The sequence below is a fragment of the Chlamydotis macqueenii genome, chromosome 1, assembly GCF_036417535.1.
Source record: "Chlamydotis macqueenii isolate bChlMac1 chromosome 1, bChlMac1.mat, whole genome shotgun sequence".
Lineage (NCBI taxonomy): Eukaryota > Metazoa > Chordata > Aves > Otidiformes > Otididae > Chlamydotis > Chlamydotis macqueenii.
The window spans coordinates 134,292,631-134,316,831 of record NC_141556.1 but is presented as its reverse complement, the minus strand read 5'-3'; the positions used below and the strand labels follow the sequence as shown (position 1 = coordinate 134,316,831).

Below are 24,201 nucleotides of genomic sequence, written 5' to 3'. Positions count from 1 at the left end.
TAATTTTTAATCGGTTGCTCGAGGTTGCTCTTGCACTGCCAGGCTATTCTCACTGAAATCTTTCACGGGTTCTTGCAGAGGTGCTGCAGTTACAGCAGTCTCTTGTGGTCACACTGCAGCGTAGCTGTCATACAAAAAATGTGAAGTTTAGAAATCTGAATGACCGCAGTAAAACTCTGCCTGAGAGAAAGACCTTGGAGCAACGACTGAGCGAAAAATAATAACACCATAGTTATATCTTCCTCCAAATGATCTTAAACACCGGTAAACTTAATCTTTGACATTTCTGTGAGAAATACGTCTTCACGTTGCGGTAATTTTGAAGCACTGAGATACGATCACTAATAACTGACTTTATTAATCGTTTTCCAAAATGGAGCAGCACACCCTCTGTGACACAGAGACAGTCCTTGTCCAGAGGGACTCACAACCAGGACATGAAAGACAACCGTGACAGATGAGACCAAGCGAGGCACATGATCAGTGGGTTCCATAGTTTTATTTTGCATTTAGTCCTGCTCTCCTTCGCCTCCCCTAGCCTCTGTCATCCCCCGCTCAGCTTCCTCCCTTCACCCCGCTCTTTCCCCCTTCTCCTCCCCAATCCCTCCCTTTCTGCTCAGCCTGCACCCAACAGCAAGCACTGAGGCAAATGGACAGTCAAAGGTGCTCGACACAGCCAAAATGCTTAAGGATTTGTACCCTGGGAGACAAGAAAACTTTGTACCCTTCGGGACACTGGAGGGTGCTTTACAAGCAGCTTTACTCTGTTTTACACGTTCCTGTTGGTGAGGAGTCCGATGGAATAACCCTACAAAGTAAATGGGTATTCCAATATTGCCTCCAAACATGACACTGGAAACAAGAAGACTAATGGTCAAATCCTGCCTTCAGGGATGTGGGAAGCTGTTTGGTGACTGCTGGTACCATATTTTGCTACAACACACTTCCATTCTCTATGTGTAGTTAACCACACGTACGTTACAGCTTAGCTTTACTGGGGCACAGTTCTTCTGAAATCAGTATGACTTTCATCACTGATTTAAATGTGAATGGAATTAGGGCACAGACAGCATAGTCTGTATGTATGGCTGACTTCAAAGTAATCCAGCAATGTAGTTTAGGGTCTGGGACCACTTGATGCCCTCAACTCCCAGCCACACGAAGAGGAAACACGTGTCTGAATGGTCTCTGCCAACTTACCACCATCTACACATTCTCATTGAGTCAGGTGCACCAAGCCCAGCAGCTGGTGGTTCAAGCACTGAATCTTTTAAAAGCTATCCAGCTGTCAAATGAAGAGTTCAGCTGACCCTGGGTTCGCTATGTCTTGGAAATTTGCTCTAGTTTTTTTTTATTTAAAAATGCAAGGAAGATTTTTTTCAAAGAGCTGTGAAATGCCCTCATAGATTTAATGAGAGCTGGGTGACTAATCACAGACTGTACCTTTGGAAAGTCAGCCCTTTGTTGCAACTTTTAATTTCAACAAATTTCAAACTTTTGTAGCTTTTAATTTCCAGGTCAGGTAATCTCCAACTTTGACTGTTAAGTGAGAAACACTCTTAATGCCAGATCCTAAAGCTACAGATGACCCAGCTGCTTTTAACCTGCTCTTATGGAGGCTGTAAAAGCTTGGGTTTTTTTCCTTGATAAATTAAAACTTTCATGCACTAATCACTATTCCATCCAAAGGCATACCGTATATCAGCAAATGGAAGTCATTTTATGGAGAAACTTTTGCATATGGTTTGAAAGAAAGCCCAGCAAGAATTGACAATGATAGATGATCAGTGACATTCAGGAATAATGCAGTTTCACATTTCTATCAGGGGAAAACAAGCAATAAACATATTTAAATAATCATTAAAAATTAAACGCCTCACAAAAGTAGGTTTCAGCGTTGTTCTGCCACACATCTTCTGGGAATCTTTAATGGATATCATTTGAGGTCTTCTCATTTGCTTTGCTCATGAGCAAAAGCTTTGTAACAGAGGTTTGAGTGTATGTGTTATCAGCAAAAGGTTCTCTCGAGGGAAATTAAGGGAAAGGACATTTTTCTTGTCTTCATGTTTGACATTCAGGAGTAGTGACGAGATAAGGTAGGCACCGGAGTCTTTCAAAAAACCACCAGCTAGCAAAGGCAGCATTTCATAAGGATGTGAACCGTTCATCATCTGCTGCAAAGACTCCATTAATGTGGCCTGCTTTTAAATCCAGCGTTTCACAAGGAATTCCATTTTCCACTGTTACTGTCACTTCGCCTTTCTCTTCTAAATTTTCTCTCTCTGTTGACTCTTTACTCTTTCTAAAAACAAGGAAGAGAAAATAACCTTATTCTGTTGACCTGCAGCACTCCATCGCAATTCCACAGACAGAAAACTGCACATTTAGTCAGAAGTTCATAACAGGTTGTGTTCTGAAAGGCATAATCTGGTGCACCTCTTTGCTCTTGTAAATATACCATGGAAGGCAGGAGGCCCACAGATTGGAAGCCCTGGTTTAGTCATTTGAGGTCAGGATTGAGAATCAGAAAGCCTAGAGTAAACATATTGTAAATATGTTTACTCTAGGTAACACATTCACATATTACAAATTACACATTCCATATACATAAGTAAATATGTCAATATTACAGCTCTTTGTTCTGTAAAATGACAGGAAAGTGAAGAAGGAAAAGCTGGTGCAAAACAAAAATGGAAAAAATCTCTAAATCTGTTTTTGCTTTACATCAGGAGGGATTGCACTAACCATCTAGTCTGATCCTGTTATGTATGTCATAGATTTTATGCCATGATGTGGACAAATTAAAACATACTTTTTAGAAACAGTTCAGCTTTAGAGTACAGCCTCCAATGACGAAGACTTGAGTGCCCTCACACTCCTTGATGATCTTCTCCATAATTAGGTACTCTTAATGCTGCAAATCTGCGTTTTTAGTTCAAACTTCATTAACAGCCACCTTCCAACTCAGTATTTTATACTTTTGTTTTCTAGATCAAATAATTGCACAGCTTTTACTTTTCCAGGCTCCAGTTCTCACCAAAAGCATATTAAAACAGTTGCTGAATAAAATTATCTGAAAATGCAACCATGGGAAGATGTAATACAGAATTATCAGTCATGATAATTGTCATGATGTTCCTTTAATTCCAGATTTATTCTGACCTTAAGATCTGCTAGTTCATAGTTGAAAAACCTGCTGTACTTTCCAGCCTGCAGCATCAGCAGTTTTAGAGGATAAGAAACTCAAAAGGTCAGCTCCACTGCTTCTTCCTATCCCACAATATGTACTGTAACAATCTGACTCAGGACAACCATAACAACCTGACTCAGTGTAACTGCTAATAACAGCGATATTAACATAATAAAATTTTATTGGTCTTTGGGAGATTCTTGGCATTACAGACTTGCTAAATACAAATGTGGGGGGTCATAGTGAAACCTCTGACCTCTGGCTGCTGTATCTGCTCTTTTACAGTTATAAAAGCAGTGTTCTTTAATACAAAAAGTGTGGGGGCAGAACATAAAAGAAGATACTAAGGAGCAGATTTAAAAGAAATGAGAGGAGTAGAAGATGTGTGGAACTCGTTGCCACAGGAATTCAGATAAGTTAAAAAGTTCTCTGAGCTCAAAGGGAGACTCAACAAGTTAAGGGAAGAGAAAATATTGTGGGCTACCCAATGCATGAAGGCCAAATCCAGCTCAGGAAGGCTCCCAGCTGCAAATTAGCTGCTGGGAGAGTAAAAGAGGGAAGCATTGTGTGCCCTTACTGTTTTCACTCTTCCCAAGGCAAATGTTTATGGCCTCTGCTGCAGATGGGATTTTGGGGGTGGGAATGGACTTCAGTCAAGCCCAGCATAGCCAGTAGAGGATGGTCCCACCCTGGGTATGTGCCAGATCTATTACTGGAGAGGGAGGTGTCCTATTGCTTCAGTGACAGGAGAACAAACATAAGACTGGGAGACAGTGTGTCTGATCCAGCGCTACAATCACATGGGGCTCTTCAAGCTGCAGGCAGCTCCAGCTTGGAATTGTACATGTTGGCAGTGACACACAGTGAAGACCTAATCAAGAAAATCTGTCCGTTCAAGAAACAATGTATGAGTCTAACTCATTACTGAAACGCCATTATAGGCCAATCACGTGCTTCCCTGCCAGCCTGAGCAGGAATGGCCTGAAGCATGCGCTTGTGGGCTTATCTGAACCGAGGTATTTAACTGGTACTTTAAAGGCCAATAAAAACAAAATGCCAGATTTATGAGAAGTCAACACTGTCCCCGGGGCCATATTTCCAACACAGCTTACTAGGCAACAGAGCTGCCACTATGTCAGCTCTGGACAGGTTTCCAAAAACCTTACTACAAGACATGCTGAAGTCTTTGACAACCTGGTCACATACTTTGGTACCTAAAAATGAGATGAGCACTTTTGAAACTCTCTTCTCTGAAGTCAAATAGCCCAGGCCACCCCCCGCCAGTCTTTTCAACACTAGATGGAAGAAATATATGCTTGGTTTACCCCATTTCTGGGTCCCCCACCCCTGCCTGCAGATGCCATTGATGTGAAAGGAGGGTTAGAGTTCAATCACAGATGAATCTGCTCTGAGGAAAGGTGATCTGTAAAGGTAGAGTAGGGAAACAGAGGGAAAAGTGAAAAGGAGCATAACAACTAAAAGGACAACAAGAGCATGAGACAGGGAGGATGCCAAGTGACCACAGGCAGGCAGCAACAAGCCATGTTACTGGTGGTATGATGATAAGAGTATGTAGTTTACATCATATTGAGGGGAATTGCTCAAGTTCAGATGAGTTATTTTGAAAGCAGAGTGAGAGAAATGCTGTCTTTCAGCCCGATATAAAGCACAAATTATCATTTTAGCTAGAAAAACCACAGTTATTTAGCATAATTTATTTATATTACACTTACTTGAAATGTTCAAAGACCCCCTTTGAGTTAGGTGCAATATAGACACACAGAGCCATGAGAGTACACAGAGGGCAGGTATGGGCTTCAGGTAGCAACATTATTCTTTAGTTTTACAGAAGAGGTTGCCTAGGTTCAGCGGATGAAACAACTCAGCCCCTACCACATGGAAGATTGTGACAGGGCTTAAACTGTCCACAGATCTGAAGTACCTGCCCAGACTCTTTCCCCAACAGCATCTCTCATCTATTGTTTGTTGAATTTTGTTTTTTGAAAACAGAAAGGGGTTTCACAAATTCATGCAACTCTTCTGAATGCAAAATATAACTGAAGGGATTCTGACTACGCTACTAAAGGTTCTCTAAGAGAAGCACCTATCCTTTGCAATAAGTGTTTTTTTTTCTGAGGTCTTTTAACACAATTCTTCAAGGTGATAAGGAGGCAGAAAAGAAAAGTTTCTTCAACACACCACTTTTCACATACGAATCCATTGTTCTGATCTATTTGGGGAAGTAGTCCATCACACATTCAATAATTTTAGCATGATCTAGTTGTCAGCAGAAGTCTACCCTTTTTCAGTTCCGCTGTTCCTGTATGACTCTGTTACTGAAGTCATAATTTTGTTTTAACATAACCTCCATGGCAGTCTGAATTGTGGCAGAAACTGAACTCCTATGGCAGAACCTCGGCTCAGCTGAGAAATTTATATTCTTCATGCCCAACTCTGAGCCAATAGAGATGGCAGGACCAAAACCAGACCTACTCTCTGGCCTGCTCCAACATGCTCACGCTAGGGAAGCATGAATAGCTTTCTCTTTTCACCAGTGCCACCACAGGGCACAAACTGAGAGGAAAATAAAATATCTCTCTCCTACCCTACTGCTCATGGGGAGAACCTGTGAAGGGCTGGGTACTTTGGACTCATCAGATCATGAATGGTAGGTGATATCATGCACCATTCCATTGAACAGGTCCTCTTCAGCCACACACTAATCATTAATGTGTGCTCTACTGAGGCTTCTCAAACCACAGCAGCAAATTTTTTTTTAGCTTTGCCAGCTTTTGACACTATTGCTCTGGAAGGGGCACAGTCACTGCCAGCCTTCTCCCTCCTGGCAGCTACTTGGGCAGTCTGTGAGAGAAGGGTCACCTATGGCATGCTAAACCTTGAGAAGAACAACAGCAAATGTCTTTGTAAAGCTATCATCTCTAATTAGGTGGCCTCCAGGATCATACTCTTATACTCTCTATTTCATCATTTCACCTCAGCATCACTAAGGCATCCATACTTCACAGTTAAAAATTTTAACCCCTTCACTCAGAAAAGACACATGAGTTATTTTTACCTATGGAGGGAGGGCACAGCTGCAATTTCTCTGAAGCTGATCTGAAAAGCAAAACCAGCCCAGCTGACTTAACTTGCCAGTGTTCACTTAAAATAGAAAAAAAAAGCTAAACCGCTTACTTCTTGCGTTGCTGAATCCCTGCAACAATGAGGAAAATAATTCCAGCGACAATGAGACAAAGAACAACACCAAATACGATAAGCCAGACAGGCGTGGAGGGTTCAGCAGGAGGTGATAAGGTTGAGGTTATCTTCAGGAACTGCAGTGTTTTGTCACTCAGCAGGAAGGCACTGTTGATTCTGTTCCGGTTCATCCTTCATAAAAACACAAAGAACATCACAACTCTTTATAAAGTGTATTTTGTAAGTTAAAAGGATAGAAGAAAAAAAAAAGGAATTTTCATGGATGTGCTGCAAGTCTGGCAGGGCTGAACCTGATCCAGCGTGATGCTGGTAGGATTACACAGACCTCGACTTTAACATAGACCCTGTCAGCAATCCATAGACATCTGCTTACAAGGTTTTGAACACCAGACTTTTGTATGTATTTATCTGAAAAATTGGGAAATACAGATGAGATCTGAAGTACAGTATCAGTACTTTTTTTTCTGGTTTGGACCATGTGCTGAAGACATAGCAGACTGTAATCTACACGGGTGGCTCTGTTGTCTTGCTCATGCAGCGTTCAGGATTAGCATGGGAGTGGCAGATCTACCCTGCAATACTCAGAGGATTCACTTATCAGTGCCCCTTCATTCCTCAAACTGAACCATCCTGCATGTTATGGGCAGGTACATCTGCTCTTGTTGCTGTAAATCTTTTAAGGTCCATAAGGCACTGGATATGATTCGGTCTGGAAGAACCCCTGTTGACAACGTGCCCTTCTTCCCTGCAGGATGCAGCTGAAGGGATTTGTACTTTGTACATGTTTTCCATTATGAGAAACAAAGTCTGAGAAATACACTTTTTCATATGAGTAGCACAACTGCTACCCTTTAATGGGTATCTTCACCCACAGTTAATACTTCTAAGCATTTGAAGGTATTTCTGGATCTGAATCTAAGCAGTCTTAAAGGCTTTAGCAGTATCTTTCATTAGCTTTTTCAAAATGTTAGAAATTTTTGAGAAAATGTATTACATATATCAGTCTTGAGAGATTCTTTTTGATTGCAGTTGTATGATTTACAGTAGCTCTTTCTTGTATACAATTCAATTTATTTACCATAGACCAAATATTTCCTAAGAACAGATATATGGGAAATACAGGTAAGATTTTGCAACTTTCTTTTCTTGGAAACCATAATGTCTGACTGTTCCTTAAATGGGAAGTTCTTAGCCTTAATGGAAAGCCAGCATTCCTGGAAAGGACTGAAAGCCACGGCGTATTATAAGACTCATAATACAGTAAGCAGTCTTTGATTTTGAAAAGATTTTTATCCTTATTGATACAAAAGGATCATTGTGAACAGCTGAAACAAGCATTGTTCACCCTTATCTAATGACTGGAGTTACAGAATTATGTGCTGAAACACATACAGGTAATGACAGGTGCATTTTCTGTTTGTATAGGCACAAATATGTCCTGTGTGTATCTATGTAAGACCTTGGGACTCATACAGAGCTCTGAGAAGGTTTGCCTTCCTCTTCATTCTTAGTCTGTAGAGAACCTCATACAGTAAAATCCTCGTCCATGAGTAGCGTTCTTACATGTTACTGTAGTATGAAGAATTAGAATAATGACTTAGTATGGAAGCCTGCAATCAGAAACAATTGAATAGTAAGTATTGTAGTTTTATAGACTGTTTTATTTCTTGTTTCTAAGTTAGGAAAGAATTAAAACTTTTCATAAATAGCATATTCTTCTTTATCAGGTGACAGACAACAGTTAAAAACCAAACATACTATAATAGCATCCAATTTCTGTGGCAAACAGGGCACATAAAAGACTTAAATAAATCAGCTTATGCTACTGAACGTATCAAAGAATAACAGAAATGCAAAAACCCCACATTCCAGCACTCTTACAGAGAGCTTCAGTGAATAAATAATCTGCTTCCTCGACTAATGCGATGAAGCTATTGTTTGGTGTCTCTGTAGGAAATAGTTTAATCTGCTCATAAGCTTAAAAGTTAATCTTTCCAAAGGAACGCATACTCATTCATCAGGAATTAGGCATTACACCTCCACAGAGATAACATGAATTTTCAAGACAAAGTACAGAATGTCTAAAAACAAAGAGGTCTGTTTTCCACTCAGTGCTTGAGAAATGTATGTGAGTTATGCTGCTCGTGGGAGTCATCCCTACATAGGTTTGGTGGACCACTGAAGTCAGATTACCTATTTTTTTTTCCCTCTTCAGCTCCACACACTTGCTTTTACTGGGTGCAGAATGCGATACTTAGTAGAAAGCAAACTGATCTGTACCGCGTCGTACTTTGTACAAGCAATGCTCAGCTATGATTACTGACTGGCATTCTAGAAAGAGCTGGTATGAAAAGAATGTGAGCATAAAATTGTTTAAGCCAAGCTGGGACACAGCCAGCTCTGCTCACGAAGGGTTCACACGAGCTCTTCTCATGTGAATGGTGAGTTCTAAATTAAGTCAGATAACTGTACCTGAGAAGCACCAAAAGGGAGCCTATGGTCATTAGTCCAGGTGTAGATGTGCATGTGTCGTGCAACGGCAGTTAAATGATGTAAATCCCACCCCAAAAGTGTGAAATTCTGTCATCTGAGGAAGAAGGTGCTCTCGCTGGGAAATGTAACAGCTGGAGGAGAGCAGCATATGTGCAGCGCACGGGACAGCAAATTACAGGCAGGGCTCCGGAATGGGACTAGATTTCATCTGAAGCTCCTCCAGCATTAAGAGAGATTCCTTCCAAAGTTATAATCCCAAGGCTCACATGCTTTGCATTCTGTGGGACTGTTAAAAATCCTTCTAATCTCACAGAAATCCTGACCCCCTGGTGTTTTAACTACTTGGATTAGTTCATCCTTAAAGAGGCAGAGTGGTCATTCATAGAGAGAGAAAACACCCCCAGTCAGAAAGGAAGAAAAGGCTGCAGCAGCAGTGACTGTACCTGATGGCTGCCTCTACCTCACTTTCAGGAACAGTTGTCACGTTTTTGGAAGAATCTGTGACCACAAACCAAAATGACACCCGATCTGTCACATTGCAGAGGAGCACATTGGAAATTCTGTGGATGGTGAAAATAAAAAACATTATTAAAGAAGCATGGAAGGAATTATTGAAATATTTCAGATTTTCTTAAAATATTGCTTTCATCTAAAGGGGGAAAAATTCTTACTTTTAAAAAAGTTAACAGTTAATTCTTGAGGGAGAAATATTACTCACAGTATTTCCCTTTTCCCAATATGATAAAAAAAAAAATCAGCTTACGGAGACCAAACTTGAGTCTTCAAATGAATTTCTAAATCTTTTACAAACTTGCATGGTGTGGTCTTGGACGTACATTAGGCGTAATCAAATGGAAAAACACATATTTGCATCTTAATCATCAGGGCTGTGACAAAGGCCATATAATGGGGCAAATGCATTGATGAACTAAGAATTTTGGTTTTGACAGCTAGTACCACAGGAGCTGGGCATGGGAGATTCTCCACAGGACTTTCAAGTGAGTGCAGTCCTTCTACAGGGTACATTGGTTGGAGGGAAGAGCAATGAAATTGATGTTATTCTTTTTGACATCCTTCTGCAGAGAGTCAGGCGCAGAGTGGAGGCAACAGGCTAAATTTAGACATTATACTGGCGTTGGCCTATGCCCTTTAGCTTATGCTGTGAGAAATATTCATCTTATCTGGTTTAGAAGAAGATTGCTCAGCTTTATGTGAAGTTAATAGGGGAAGGGCACAGGCATGCAGCTTCTCATGGCATACTACGTAAAAAGTATGTGAAATGTCTTTTTTCAGATTCTTACAAATCTGTTTTCTACCACTAATACTAGTAAAGGGTGGAACTATCATTAGAAAAACCTCATGGAATGACATCATCATGAGTATTTAAACAAAAGAAGTGAAGGCTAATATATTAGTATCATAATAGTGACTGAGGATAGATGGTGCCTCTATGTTCTTCTATATGTTCCTAGCTTATTCACACAACTAAGAAACAAACCAGCCAAAATTGTGTAATATACAGTAATTATCTATAGTGGCATTTATTACAGCATGGCAAGAAACATAGTATATCTCATAAGAGGACAGCCAAAGCCTTTATGAATTCAATGACAGATAGCTACAGAGATAAAAATGGAGAATTTTATTTCGTTCTATATTATTACTATATAACCCCAAAAATTCGGCTCTGAATTCAGATTTACTGGCCATGCTCAAGCAGCGAGCAGATATCCTGAAAGCCCTAATCCAAGAGTTAGGATCATTTTTATTATTGGGGAGCAGCCTGAACTTGGTTCACCTTTGCACAAGGTCTACCTGGCCACAAGCACAACACAGCCACCCTGACTTGACAGACGCTGCTTGGACGGATGATCAATCTTCAGACACTACCTGCCATTCTGGAGAAGGAAACCCTGCAGTGAGCCAGCAAAGAAGAATGCAGCCCCTCTTGTAATTACCTGCAGTGATGTTTGTCATGTCCATCACTAACTACTCTAACTGGTTTTACGGGCTGGCCTGTCCATCATCAAAATGCAAGTTTTGACATTTCCTATCCAGCCTCTACTCTTTCTCAGGGTGACATCCCCTGTTGTAAGCAACGCCCACTGCCACCGAGCTCAGTTTGGCAGTGCCACCTGCTGGCTAATTACAAACATAATTAAATGACTGCTAACAAGACCTCTGCAGTGGCTGGAGTAGAAAGCACAAGGTAGGAAAGAATGAAAGGGAGCCAGTGTTGCCGGTGAGTGCTTGGTCTCCACCCAGAAAAGAATCAGATTGCTTTTAAGGCAGGATAGGCATTGGCTCGAGCACAGTAGTCAATTCTGGATATTTTGCAGAAAATATTTTACTTACTGCTGAAAGCTTTTTTTAGGTGGTGTTTCTGGTGCCTTGATAGGGCAACCTTTCATTTTACAGAGAAGGTATATATTCCATATGCGATAAAATGGAAAGCAATGATTTCGCAGAGCTGAAATACCCACTTTTACCTCTCTGGAACAACGTCAATTTTGCAAATACAGAGAACCTTTATGGATAAAAGAGGAAACCCATCCTCTGGAATTTTAAAAGATGTTCACATCAGTTTGCTGGCAACAGTCAGAAGATGAAAGTAGATTTATTCCTCCCAAAACAAAAGCAAAGCAGAAAACTTACAGGAGGGAAAATAAAAGAGTCTACTTTTAGCTGGTGGCTGACAAGCTCTTGCTGAATTCACAGAATATTTAAAATTGCACCTGCAGGGGAAGTTTTCCATCAGGAGAATTTATAACAGTAGGACCTAAATCTTCACTCTACTGCAGTTCTTGAAGCTGGAATTTCTATGGTGCAATGAAAAAGTGGTCCAGGTAGAAATTTTGGGTTCATGTTGCCCTGCAGATGTTCTCAAAAATGGGGTAAATGCAGAAAGCTTGATCCTCAAAGAGAAAGATAAATTTGTAGATAAAGACTGGTAGAACATCCTGACTTTCACATTCTTGTTCAAAGAGACTCTTCAACCTTGAGCCTTCCCTACAGTGTCAAGGGCTTTCAGCTTGAGATGGGGCAGTTGGCCATCATTTTGGGCAGCGTTTCTCTTTCTCTAGAACAAACAGCTTTGAATCAGTTGGGCAGGAAGGCTTTCACTAGGATATATAAATTTTGCGTCCTTTCTGCTCCCTATTGTGTCTAAAATCCTTGCTTGATTATAAACAACAAAAACCTAGCTTCACTGCCGCTTCTTCATCAGTTGAATCTGAATGCTGTAAATCCTTCCAGGCTCCAAAGAGAATAATACTGCTCATGAGAAGTTCAAAGGGGATTGAGTAAACACCAAAACGGACTGGTTCAACAAGCACCAATGCAATTATTTTGCAGCAGATATGCCTTTTTTTTCCTGTGTTATTTATACGTAGGTTTGATTCACAGCATGCAGAAACATTAAAAAACTCTATCTTTACACTGTTTGGATTTCAGAAACCTGACTTCTTCATGCACTATGCTCATTAAGTGTGTTTGTAAACAAACATGTAGACATCTTTTTATTTCCTTAGAAGGTGACAGCCTTTTGTCATGGAGATTAGAAGGCTGTTATTGTCAGAATGACAAGATCCTGGTCCTGGCCTTATGGCACCTTGCCAGACTCCAAAATTACATTTCCTTTAATATATGCAAGTGAATACCAGTGAGTAGAGGGCAGGAAACCCTCATGGCTCCTTGGCCTGAAACACCATCCTTAAGGACATTTAAAGGATTGTTTAGAGGTAAGAAAGAGCTGCCAGAGACTCAAAGGGAGCTGGGTGCCTACAGGGGCCATTAGCTCATGGGAGAACCACAGGCTCAAGTCCCAAGCACCCATCTCCAGCTCTCCCAAAAGCATCAGGCCTCTTCCAACCCAGCGCTGCACAGCTGCTCCTGCAAAGGAACATTATTTTCTTCCTTTTTGTGAGCAGCAGCCATGGGATCACCTTGATGTAACAGCTTTAACTCTAGAAGCTCCTTTTGCTGTTCTAAATGGTCACAATATTTTTATTATCAAAAATGTCTGTCTCAGGAAGATGGATAACATGGTTGAATTTTTTTTCTGATCACTCCATGAGGGAAACTGCAGCTTTCTTAACTACAAACGGGGGGGAAGATGTACCAAAAATTGATTCTGTTACTTAAATGAAATAAATGTGATCACATTCTTTCTGCTCTAAAGATTAACTAGTCTTGGGCCCAAAAGAGATGCATGTTATTTCAAATGAGTCACAGATTAGAGAAACCAGGGTTACTAACACAGATGGCAGATGATCATTTTCTAACACTGAGAGATCAAAGGTTGGATTACGTAGTTCACGAATGTATGTATTGAGAATGAATTGAAAGGCCATATGTAGAGCAGGAAATAAAGGATTTTTATTTCTCCACTGAAAAAGAAGTATTTATTTTATCTATATTAAGAATTGCTGAGTAATTTGATGGATTGTATCTTTTTTCTGTTTCATGCAAACTTGAAAATTTGACAAGCCTTTCAAACATTAAACAAAGCTCCATGATTTATTAAATTTTAGTTTAGAAATTAACTTTAGAGAACTTCAGCTGTAATGGCAATCCTATCCATTCTGCTTTGGATCACTCAGTGGTTACACAAGGGCAACAACAGCATCAACTGCTGTTTCCAGCAGCACATTCAAATGCTTGTCATCACAGACTGGCTTTTATCCAGCTTCAGAAGCCTAACAAAAGCTGACTTTGAATCTCAGAAATGATGGGACAGGCTGCAACAATGGTTATGCTGATCCAACAGACAAATTATATGGGGCCTGATCCAGCTTGCTGAAGTTAATGGCATTTGGTCTCATGTGGGAGTTAGTTGTGGCTGTGAGTTACTGCAGGCTGTAGGCGTGTTAGAAATTAATGGGATTTTAAAGGGGAGGTTTGTCACACCCTGGTTATGGCCCTGTGCAGAATTTATACCATGGCAGAACCAGTATTTGGTTATGTAAAACACTGGTAAATTTTTCATAAGTCTTTATTTTGACAAAAACCTTTAATTATTCAGATGCAAACTTTGGGTAAATTTAGATGCTTCCACAATGCAGGCACAAACAATCTGTTTGTTCTTTTATGACAGAATAATTGATCATTGATCTTTTACAGCTCCCAAAGAAAATCTCTTGGCATTTATCTGGAAAACTTTCTGCAGTGTAATGTAATTTATTTGCCACAAGCTCCTGCTTCTGCCTACCTCTTCACCACAGTGCGAGACCCTGCCACTGTCCTTACCAGCTACACGAGAGAGCCGCTCCTGCGTGCACGGCATGCTGCTGTACCCTCTGGGGTGCTGAGTGCTCCCACACCTCCATACCCACTGAAGAGGGAATGGGGATGGACTGCGCTCCTTCCTCTGTACCCAGTTCCTTCCAGCTGCCAGCCACAAGAGCGAGGAAAGGAGTGTGTTATTCCCGGTGTTTCTAACAGGATGGAGGCTTGCATTGCTTTCGTGCTCCCATGTAACAGGCAGGTTATTTGGGGTGTATTCGGAGGTTCATCTAGTTCTCCATCACAGAAGTAGGACTCTGAGGTCCCTGGGGATTTGGGAGAGATCTACGAATAGGAAACTCCTCAGCCTGTTGCCTAGCAAATCGTACCAGATCTTGTTGCTGCAGAGCTGTACTTTGGCTGGCATGCTGTCTATGCATGATCCCAAAGGTATCTACAAGTCCTAGAAAAGTTATCAGTTATACCTCCAAGGTACACCCAACAAGTTATACCCCATGAGGAAGTCCTACACCATCTTAAAAAGAGAAAAATATGCTCACACCTAGCTGTTTCCAAATATTGTACTGACTTTCCATTTGACAAATTTAGCAGCAAGAAATTATTGATGTGTGCAACTCCACCTCCAAATTGGAGTAATACTGACATTATCATATTTGTCCATAGGAAAAATTGTCTCAGTAGGAAACTGAATTAAGTGAGCATAAATTCTGTGATTTCACAGAGCAGACAGAGATAACTTCCATTAAAATTTTAACTCCTTTCATTCTGGCTTGATTTTTTTCCATTCCTGCACCAAGCTTTCCAGTATTAGTTGAGTCTCCAGAGAGCCACAGTGCACAAAAAGGAAAAAGATCATTGGCTTCTGACACAGCTTTTCTGCCATGTGAAAGCAACATGACTTTGAAGGAAGAGAATACTTTTTAAAAAGGACTTGGGACTAAAATAAATATACAAAAGCAAATCTTTATGTTATCAGATACTGGATGAAAATCCTGCTAATTTGAAAACCTAAGAAAAAGCCCTGCATAATCACCTTTAATTAGCTTGTATCTTGAACTCATTTTTTTTTGTAAGTGCTATTTTAATTGTGTGCAGTAGCATACTTGGTTAGTTTTGTTAAGCTTGGTGTAATGGCTCTCTTGCTCAAAGGAGACGACTTCTGAGGAATAAAAATGAAACAGCAAGCAACAAAATACTCCTGTTACATGGAAGGGGAAAGCACCTTCTATTTAAGAGAAAGTGTAGCAGCCACAGTAATCACCACGTGACTGAAGTTAACTAATATCTTTGCAAATGTGGAATATGCTTCATCTGATGCAACAACAGCCTGAAGCAGTTTTTTAAAAAGTAAATTGAGAACCTTCTCCTCATTAGCTTACCAGAACCATAAATCTTTCCTTTAAGATTGAAAAACAATGAAAAAATAATAGGCCTCTAGAAACAAGGTTTCTTGTTTAAGAAAGATAACAACGCACTGGAAATACAGCTTACTAAATGATCTGTCTAATCTGGTATCTAATTTCCTAAGTAGCAAGGATCAGAAGCCTGAGAAGAATATTCAATACCTCAGGGCAGATTTAATCCCAAAACCAATTAAAGGCTGATTTATGCCTGAACTGCAACATCTGAAACTTCTGGATGTTAGGTAACTCAACCGCTGCGATATTAGGGATGGATATCCCCAGCAGAACACAGGACTAGCACAGCTATCCACCTTCCAGTTCTCTGAGTCAGCTCATCTTCAGCATACTGCTGAAGCTGTGCTCTAAGAAAACGTGCACCAAAGCTGCTTATTCAAGGATCTGTACTGCATTTCTTGACCCTGCCAATGTGTCACCTCCTCCCAGGATGGTCTCCAGAAGGTATCATGTCTTACTGCCAGATTCTGCTAGAGTGAACTGGCACAATCCCACTGAGATCTACAGCTGTGTCACTTCACATCAACAGGGATACTGGTCCAAAGACTGAACATTGCTTGAGACAGACAAAGTGTGATGTTTAAGATATATCTGAGTGTCAAAGAAATATACTGGCAGAGCCTTTTTTTAGAAGCTCCATATAATGATTTCTACGTTCAGTCCAGCAGAGAACAGGCCACTACATGCAGCACTGTTAATATGTATAAGGCAAATAAGAGCAGATGCTTACTGAGTTGTGCTCTTGCTGGAATATCTTCTCATTGCAAAAGCCACCATTGCTTTGAAGAGGTACTCTTCATTAGCATCCCAGGCATACTGTAAAGGAAGAGGGTAAAATAATCAGTTTCAGCACCAGTGCTGGCAGTACAAAGAGGGAAAAGAATCACTGAACTTGAAATGCTACATTGATCAAGAAAATGAATAAATTCTCTGGTTGTGCTATGAAAATAAATTCCTGTCCGTTACTTAGTGTGCACAAAGGACTTTTACTAATGGCTGTTATAAAGTGCAATACAAAGTGCAAAGAATGTTTCCAAAAACTGAATGAATTTAATGTTTCTGAAAGCTGGCCAAACTGGAGGTGTAAAGTTTCTTGTACCAAAGACAGGCATATTGCTAGAATTCTCCCCACAGAGCTGCACCCATGACCTTGCCTCTTTTGCTGGGTAAACCCTGTTAAAGTAGAAGGTTTAAATCCACTTTCAAAGACCATTTGGCTCCGCTCGAAAACAAAACAAAAAAAAAAAGTTAATGTTGAAGGTAGCCTCTGGGAGCTGGATGTCAGGACACCAGGAAATAAAATGAGATTATGGCCTTATTGCTGCATGCTGTCCTTGCAACGAGAAGACAGATTCAATTATGGTACAAATTAATACACCACATGCGAGACAAAAGAAAGAAAATAACATCCTTACTACCTCAACAAGAAGTAAAATACAGACTCCAAAAGTTGTTTTCTGTTGTCTTGATGAAAAATCATGCTTCCCTAATTTCAGCTTTCTGAGATAGCTTCACTAGGTTCCCCTGGGCTTTCATTCACATATGCAATTCTAATGACCTGTAAGAACTGCACCCGTTACATTTTTATAACAAGAGTCATGACTGAGGCATACTGATTGAATTTCCCCTTTCAGCAGATTACAAAGATTAATAGTTTCTTGGAATGATATTAATGGATGTTAGAGGCAGCTTTCTTCAGTCAATCAGAACATAAACCTAATCTTTAACTTTCAGCATTTAAAAAATCTGCACTGTAATCATCCAAACCAGAAACCCAACAGTGTGGATACTTAACCCTGTTGACAACTTGGACTTACTGTTTCATGGGCCTTTATTCAAAAAACAGCAATGTGCATCAAAAAGCAGTACAGTAAACAGCACTGAAAATGACAAATATTAATTCTAGTTTTTAAATTCTGATTTTGAATGCATGGAGCTGCAACCTCTCAGCAAAAAGAAGGAATCAGCCCTCATTTTGCTCTGATGTCCTGTGGACTGGGCACCTAAGCAGGGAAGTAGGCAGTCATTTAGAGGGCAGAAAGTCACACCAGTCATATTTATCATCCCTAGACAAATGATGAGTGTGAAATGGGCTCTCTGAGACGAAATAGGACAGGGACAACAAAACTGAGCAACAGATAACTTGAGTGGCATTAAAATCCAGATGCAGTGCTGACAATCTGAGTTCTGACTCACCACCACTCTTGCCTTGTGAATGAAGGGAGGTGTAAGCATACTGTGATAATGCATGCCAGTCTGGGAATGGAAAGTGAAAAGGAAAAAAAAAAAAAAGAGAGAGACTCTTTGAAAAGAAATTATAAAAGCCTGTGTTTTGATCCCACTGCACTGATGAAAATGTGACAGTAATGAGAGCAACTAGTACTAAAAGAAATAATGTAGTAGAGGAATTAATATAGATGAGAACTATAAAACTATTTATTGTCATTTTAAAGACATCTGTATTTAAACCACAAAGCACAATTTGCAGTACTAAGAGGGCAGATCTTCCTTTTTCTGTCTGTGTTACTATCAACTGAATCCCTACACACCACCTGCAGTCTTTGAGAACAGGTCCAAAAGGACAGAAAAAAATAATTTGCTATCCGGTGTACTAAACCAGCCACAGAGATAATTTAAAGAGTTGTCTTGAAAATGGATAATGGTGAAGTACACTTTATTTCATGCTTACATGGACACAAAAGCAATGCAGCACTACCAAGTATATGTACTTGATGTGTTTATGTTTAGTGCAGTACATGTATATATGCACAATTCAGCACTAACAAGTATTCAGTTTTCATAAATAATACAGTAGTTTAGAGCTTCCTTAAGTCAGAGTAACAAAAAGGTATCTCAAAACAGTGAAAATAATTTGTAGTGAGGAACTCCAGTCCCAGTAGTCAGAGCAAGCACTTTAAAAAAGAGAGAACAAATAGAAAGCTGCAAGAAATGGGGGAGGAGACTGGCAGAGAAAGCTCAGCAGAAATCAGGGATCTGCTTGAGTGAGGAGAAGATGCTGCAGACAACATTCCGGGCAGAAGGCAAGAAGTCCCAAGAAAACGGTGATCAGATGGGAGGTATAGGAGATGGAGATGACTGCAGGCTCCATATGAACAAGAACCTCTGTACACAACTGCATGTACGACCATGCAGGGGAGAGACAACATAATGAGGAGGAAAAGTATGGCAAGAATACCTTTAAGCTAACAAACTGTATGAACTCGGGACAAGTGGGCACGAATTGCCAGAAGTCAATTTCTAATCATCAGCTTTCTCCAGCCAGAGGGACAGGAGCAAAGAAAGCTGAATCATTCTATTGTGGGGCTTTACCAGTTTCGTCTTTATCCTCCAATTGCAGACGGCAGCTGATGACTGAAGATGTGGCTTCTGTTCTGATGTTAGTATGAGATGCAGCTATTGATGCATGTTTTGTGCTGCTATAGAGGAAATCTATTAAATATCATTTGCAATCACACACTATAAACATAGGAGAGAGCTGAGGCTGTTCAGCCTGGAGAAGAGAAGGCTCTGGGGAGACCTTATTGCGACCTTTCGATACTTAAAGGGGGCCCACAAGAAAGATGGGGAGAAACTTTTCAGTAGGGCCTGTTGTGACAGGGTAATGGTTTTAAAATAGAAGGAGATAGATTTAGATTAGACATAAGGAAAAAATTTTTTACACTGAGGGTGGTGAAACACTGGAACAGGTTGCTCAGAGAGGTGGTGGAGGCCCCATCCCTGGAAAGGTTCAAGGCCAGGTTAGACAGGGCTCTGAGCAACCTGATCTGGTTGGAAACATCTCTAGTCCTTGCAGATGGATTGGACTAGATCATAGAATCATAGAATGGTTAGGGTTGGAAGGGACCTTCAAAGGTCATCTAATCCAACCCTCCTGCAAGGAGCAGAGACATCTCCAACCAGATCAGGTTGCTCAGAGCCTCATGCAACCTGGCCTAGAACGTTTCCAGGGATGGGGCATCCACCACCTCTCTGGGCAACCTGTTCCAGTGTTCTACAACTCTCATTGTAAAAAAAAAAATCATAATATCTAATCTAAGATGGACTTCTGATTCTAAGATAACTCTGTTATCAATGAAACTTTACATGATGATATCAGAAGTATTAATGTTTACCATCTTATTTGCCCTACAAAGGAACAAACACAAAGACCTTGGCCCAGCTGCACTTGCCATCCTTCATACGTTAAGGAGGAGCACAATTAGTCGCAGTTTACTGTGAAAGACAGTGCTAAGGGCCTATTAGTGAAAGAGGAGATTGATGAGATAATGGGTAAAAGATTATGAGTGTAGCTTGTTGGTAGGGTGAAATGCTACAGCAGTGCTCTAAGGAAGACAAAATTTAAGCTAGTAGAACAAGATTATAATATTAAAAGATTGCCCTGAGCAACCTGATCTGATTTCAGTGTTGACCTGGCTTTGAGCAGGAGAGGACTAGGGACCTTCCAAGGTTCATTCCCTCCTGAATGGCTGTGTTTTAACTAGACAGCCATGCAGACTGCAGTGTGGCTACAGACACACAAACACACTTCTGGACCCCATTTGGTGGCAAGACACCAGGTGCACATCAGCCTTTCTCTATCTTCATCCTCTACCTCAGAAACAGCCTGAATACATGAACCAGAAGGGAAGTGCACCTTCTACTTCACCTGGCTGCAGCCCTTGAGGTAACAGCTCTTGGACTTTTACGGTTAAACTGACTGGTGACACAGAGGCACACAGACTTGTCACTGTACACCACTTCTGCTCACTCCCTAGTTGTCTGTGGTCTTTTTGAATTAACTCTCTGCCACTCTGCTAACTCCATGAGTAGGAAGCAGCTAGTGACTAGCAGCTATTCCACAAGCCACTCATAAAATTAACATTATCCTCAAAGAAACCCATAAATCACCTTCCTTCCATTTAGGCTTACAGACACCACATTTCCTCCCACTGGTTAGCAAACGTCTCTATCAAGTACAGCCATTATTTGCAAACAAAATGATAACAGCTAAACGCTTACTGTATCTTAGCAGCTCTTTCCAGCTCCATTGTGATAAGAACTATATAAATATACTAAATTGCACTCCCTGCCTGAAAGTACAGCCTACCTTGTGAACAAATTAGAAAGCGGTGTCCTGTCTTTATCAGCCTCACACAAAGTGGATGGCATGCATTAAACCACATGGCAAACTGTACTAACCTATTTCATGTGCCCCTGAACGTACACTGGAGTTATCCTGCCAGTCTAGAGCAAAATGCCCACAGTATCAGGGTTCCTGTTATAATCCAGCTTGAAGTGACTTGGAAATGAATGACACTGAATTCAGTAGCAGAGCATCATACTAAGATATTCTAAGCTGGCTGTGCCCTACTGCGATACAATGACAGTATTACGCTTTTCTTTGCTAAAATAAATAAATAAAATAAAATAGTAAAGCATCCCAAATTCTTCAACCAAAATGAACTGCAGTTTGATAGTAGTTTCCATCTTCAATTTCAGTCATTTGCAGAGAAGATTGCAATGGCTATAAAAAGGAACTACTACCCGTGCACTTAATAAATTGTTCATTTTTTGTGGGTAATTTGTATGGCATCCTATCACTTTCAGCCTGTTCTAACATGCTGTTCTAGATTGTCCCATTCTTAGGGCTTTCACACACTTTGTTATATGAAATAAACTACTATCTATCTACAAAAAACAATAGACTCCTCTGTTACCGCTTTTTTCTTGTAATATAAAGTGCCTTTAAGAGTAATGATTTGTAGCATACCCTTTTTGGATGAAAAATAAAAAAAAAATCAGAAATGATCAAAATCCCCTTATTTTAGTATATCTGGAGAAGCAAAAAGCACTAAGAAAGAGCATTACTGGAAACAGCAATTTTCATTTTTGTTACTATTTTGAACAAAGATTAAACCAAAATATTAGCTGTTATCATCAAGAGGGGCTTCAATAATGATTTTGACATATTTTAAGCCATAGGATTACACTATTTTTAATAATTTTTTAAATAAACCAGGCTTGCACTACTGTTTAATTAAATTCTCTCACCCAAGAGAATTGACTTCAATACAAATTTCCACAGACAGATACTTTAGCATGTATCTTGAATATTTCTTCTGGTTTATGTCTGGTTTGTGAAGTTACCAGCAGAATTAGGTCCCTGCTAATGTTACTTTAAATTACCTGATATTTCAGGGTAATTTTGAAATGGCTTCTACAGTCATAGTGAGATTCTCATATCTCCAGTCTCTTATAAGATGTAACCTTGGACCCAGGGCTCCTAACATAATCAAACACCAGACTTCCAGCAGAGACGACCTTCCAAGACATGTCATATCTGATTTTATAATGAGCCCTGTAACATGCTGCAGATTTGCTGTAACCATTCAAAACTTCAAATGAAGTACTGCGCTCTGCCATATTTCATAGTACTTTAGATCTGGAAGGACCATTTGCTCGTCTAATGTCTCAGTCTCTTATGTATCACAGACCCTTATTGCTCACACCAGTACTTCTACATTAAGCCCAAGGACCTGAATTAAACCAAAGCATTTCCGTCCTCATGAGACCAGCTGGTGCACCACAGGCAGAGAAGAAAGGCCACTAGCCAAAAATCTACATTAGGAGGGAATTGATATGTTCGAATGATCTCTACACATCATGCTTATCTGAGAGCCTGACTTAAAATCCCATTTCCTAAAGACCTAACAATCTTTTCTTGCTTCTCTTCCCATTCATGCGTGACTTTACAATTAGCACGCTCAAGCAGAAGTGCTTTTCCCAAAATACAGACTTAGATTTATGCAGCACCTCTCATGTATGAAATGTAACATCTCTACTGTTTTTACAGGAAAAAAAAAAATCTTTGACAGAAAATTATCTTTATGAAAAAGTAAGCTTTATAGTTCTCTTAAAGGATCCCATTTGAAGGAGTGGGCTAGTCAAATGTCAAGAAATGGATGCCTGGATCATGACTTGAGCCAGCTATTACAATTAATGCTCAGAACAAATTGCTTGTGCTGCTTTCAGAAATGTTACTGTATATATTACTTCTGGTTTTGCAGATATTTAGTTAGGAAGAATATGTGAAGATACTTTACTTACTGCATTATCTCCCAAAGCTGTTTTGATACTAAGCCGGACTTTGAAAGCATTCTGTGCATCTGCCACAAAGAGAAAAAAAGCAAATACGTATTGATAGTCAGCCAAAATGGAATTTTAAATCATTTACTTCTTTTATTATTTACAAATCACAGCTTCTAAATGTGTCTTAACAGACACTGCTTAGGAGAGCAGAAGTTACCAGCATGAAAAATGCCACAGTCCTACAAAGTCTTAGTGAGGTTTACCATGACCGTTTTAAAATAAGTGAGATCAGCTTCCGTTCTTAATCTGCAAATTCATAAAAGAAGTAAATGCTCAGCATTTCAATCTTCAAACTGGAGACAAACAGTTAAAGTAAAAATCTGAGAAGCTGACAGCTTGGTAGGCATAAACTCATAGCTACATTTACCTGGGGAAGGAAGGGAATCAGCTCCAAAACTTACCTGGCTTGCAGAGCTCAGCACAAGCAATGGCAACTACAGAAAGAGTAAGCAGCAAAACCCGTAACATCCTGTCAGCGTGGAAAGGTTGAGGCAAAAAGAAGCGAGTCTCCCCTGTAAAGCACTCTTAAACTTTCTGTGACCCAGGATTAAAGCATCAGCAGCACAAGTGAGCAACCAAGTAAAAGGTTTAATAATTAACCCCCATTATTTTAGCCAAAACAAGCACTAGAAGCAACTGTCTTCTGCTAGTTATTGACAACCTTTCTCTGTAGTAATAATTAAAAAAAAAAAAAAAAAAGCTGTAAAAAGTTTTTCATTTTCCTTATTTCTTTTTGGAATAATACAAGATTTCACACAGTGCTCCAGGCCAACCTTTTTTCCCCTCAGATTTGATGTCAGCCAGGCACACAAGATGTCTGAGGGATGTCACACCAGAGTGGCCAGTGACTGTGGTGGCGGGACACCGTGCTGTTACCCACAGCAGGTGAATTAGGAGCTCGGCTGCCACCAGATCCCAAAGGAAGCTGCTACCCAGCTTCCTTGGGAAACTGGCTGGTCCCACAGAGGGCCCTTGAGGATAAAGGAAGAATGGGCACCCTTTTCATCCCTCCAAAAGAAACGCGTGAACACAGAAGCCCTGGTCCCAAAAGAACAGGGCTCCAGATTTGCCCCTCACGTGCCTTCAAACTTGCAGTACTTTAGAAGGGCAGACCCAGTGCCATGGCCTCCCATCCCCACCCCAGTCCCACTCCTTCCTGATCATCCTGGCTCAGGGGCTTGCCTGAGCCCGGCAGAGCAAACGCCTCATTTCACACAAAAAAAAATCCCACATCTGAGGCATTGCTGCCTCAGTTATAAAGATGGAGACAGTTATAAAGGTGGAGAACTACTTTCTTGTTGTTGAAGGACCATTACGGTAGCAACTGGAGTAAGAAGAGGTGCAGTAAAGGACTGCATAGGAAGCATGTTGAATAAGGACATTTCTTGTTTTGTAGACCTGACACGCTGTGTATAGATGTACGCACACGTGTATGTTAATATTTAGTGATACACTCTACACTGTTGGCCAAACGCTTAGCAAAACAAA

At 40.4% G+C, this 24,201-nt stretch overlaps 1 protein-coding gene across 1 annotated transcript; it reads right to left on the bottom strand.

Moving 5' to 3' along the window:
- Window positions 1–338: 338 nt before the first annotated feature.
- Window positions 339–23,287, bottom strand: CLTRN (collectrin, amino acid transport regulator). The gene is made up of 6 exons (XM_086740313.1): window positions 23,115–23,287; window positions 22,672–22,730; window positions 16,295–16,380; window positions 9,346–9,462; window positions 6,386–6,580; window positions 339–2,302 (listed from the first exon to the last, which is right to left on the bottom strand). The coding sequence occupies exons 1-6, from the start codon at window positions 23,179–23,181 to the stop codon at window positions 2,146–2,148; spliced, it is 681 nt and encodes a 226-aa protein (XP_086596439.1). The 5' UTR covers window positions 23,182–23,287; the 3' UTR covers window positions 339–2,145.
- Window positions 23,288–24,201: the final 914 nt, after the last annotated feature.